At 42.2% G+C, this 1500-nt stretch overlaps 1 protein-coding gene across 4 annotated transcripts in view; it reads right to left on the bottom strand.

Moving 5' to 3' along the window:
* agbl5 (AGBL carboxypeptidase 5) overlaps positions 1 to 1500 on the bottom strand; it is an 18560-nt gene that overhangs the window by 16127 nt on the left and 933 nt on the right. For 3 of the 4 annotated variants that reach the window (XM_014031332.1, XM_014031335.1, XM_014031334.1), the window contains exons 2-4: positions 531 to 820; positions 262 to 433; positions 1 to 164 (exon numbers count right to left, since the gene is read on the bottom strand). In XM_014031332.1, coding sequence (XP_013886786.1) covers positions 1 to 164; positions 262 to 433; positions 531 to 745 — 551 coding nt within the window. In that variant the 5' untranslated portion in view covers positions 746 to 820. Of the gene's footprint in view, positions 165 to 261; positions 434 to 530; positions 821 to 1280; positions 1347 to 1500 lie in introns of all 4 variants that reach the window. The other variant, XM_014031333.1, reaches the window with a different exon arrangement.

Here is a 1500-nt window from a genome sequence, read left to right as displayed (position 1 = left end):
CTGGGACTGAGGTGAACAGCGTTGGGGTGGCTCTCATCCAGACGCTGCAGCATCTCCTGGCACTCAGTGTAAGAGAATGGGAAGCAGAAGGAGAAGTAGGTGGTGGCCCCTCGAGCCTCCAGCAGCCGGTGGGTGAAGGTAAGGATGAACTGGTTATCTACAATCTAGAAACCAGCAGATGAAAAGAAGAAGAAAGAAGCATGTTATTAGTAAGCTAGCCCAGTCGACAGCACTTTCCTGATGCACACAGAGTGGATCTACCTTAGTTGTGGGTCTGTCTCGAACTCTCTCCCATCGGTTTTTGCAAGGCAACGTGAGTACAAGAGGAGCCATGCCCTGGCTGTAWAGCTTCCTCTGATTATTCATGTTCATCACGTTAATCTTCAGCAATTTCCCAGGCAGCGCGCCCCTCACGCTGAAATAAAACCACGATCTGACAGACATCAAGCCAAGCAGCGACGGTTATTTATAGCGCACGGTCTAAATGATGAAGAAAAAAAAGAATTAATAAATAAACAAGTATTAGTGACCTGTTTCCATTCTCGTGCTCTGTGCCAGCACAGTCAGGCTGGGTCCACACGTTGAACTCGTAGTCAGGGGTAAGATGTGACCCCYAGGTGCAGCTCCCACCCGAGGCCGTGTCCGAGGTGGGGCTTGAGCTGCCCTTCTCCACCTTCTCCACCCGCGCTAGGTTTCCTGAGTCAAACTTGGAGCTGAACACAACGTTCCCAAAGCGAGCCTCCATCGCTCGGACGACCACTCACTTTTCTCCTCTCAGGGTGGATTATGAAGTGCCAGTCAGATACCTGACACCACTGAGCTGTCCGAGCAGGGAAATGTGTTGTTATGTCACGATATAAAACAAACAAAATGTACGTCTAGAATCWGTTCACATTAGATACATGGCATTTTTTATATCTAAGGATGAACATTTTGCACAATTAGTGCGTTTGTTTCCATTTTAATATAAGAACAAGAGGCAGCAAATTAAATGTATTAAATGCAATTTTTCATATTTTCCATTTTGATACATTCAACCCCATTTCCTCCATGGCACCAGCTGTTTACCTCGAGGCACCTGACCTCTAATCRGTCAGCAATGTTTTTAAATTAATATCACAGATTTAGTTTCAAACACAAGAGCCAAATAAATTGTTTTTCAAACCAAACTGTAGCACAYAACTCTGATTATGGTCCTAAACAGAAAAAACAAATGAATCATTACTCTCGTCTTTTTTATTTTTTTTGGACATTTTAAAAAAAATCAAACGCCTATTTACTTGAAATAACATGACAGCTGGGCCACAGTATATAATACTGTATTCATCTGCAACATAAAAATAGACCTGGAAAAATACAGAAGCCTTTTTGTTCACTGGTTTCTGATCATTAGCTACAATTACAACTAATATTACTCAAACACACAAATTATTTATATACATATACAAACAAATACACTTGTCTTTTTTGATACCATAAAAAATGACCAGACTGCTGACA

Source organism: Austrofundulus limnaeus, unplaced genomic scaffold (assembly GCF_001266775.1).
Source record: "Austrofundulus limnaeus strain Quisiro unplaced genomic scaffold, Austrofundulus_limnaeus-1.0 Scaffold1228, whole genome shotgun sequence".
Classification (NCBI taxonomy): domain Eukaryota; kingdom Metazoa; phylum Chordata; class Actinopteri; order Cyprinodontiformes; family Rivulidae; genus Austrofundulus; species Austrofundulus limnaeus.
Note: the sequence above shows the minus strand (reverse complement) of the source record. Positions and strands in the feature narration are given on the sequence as shown.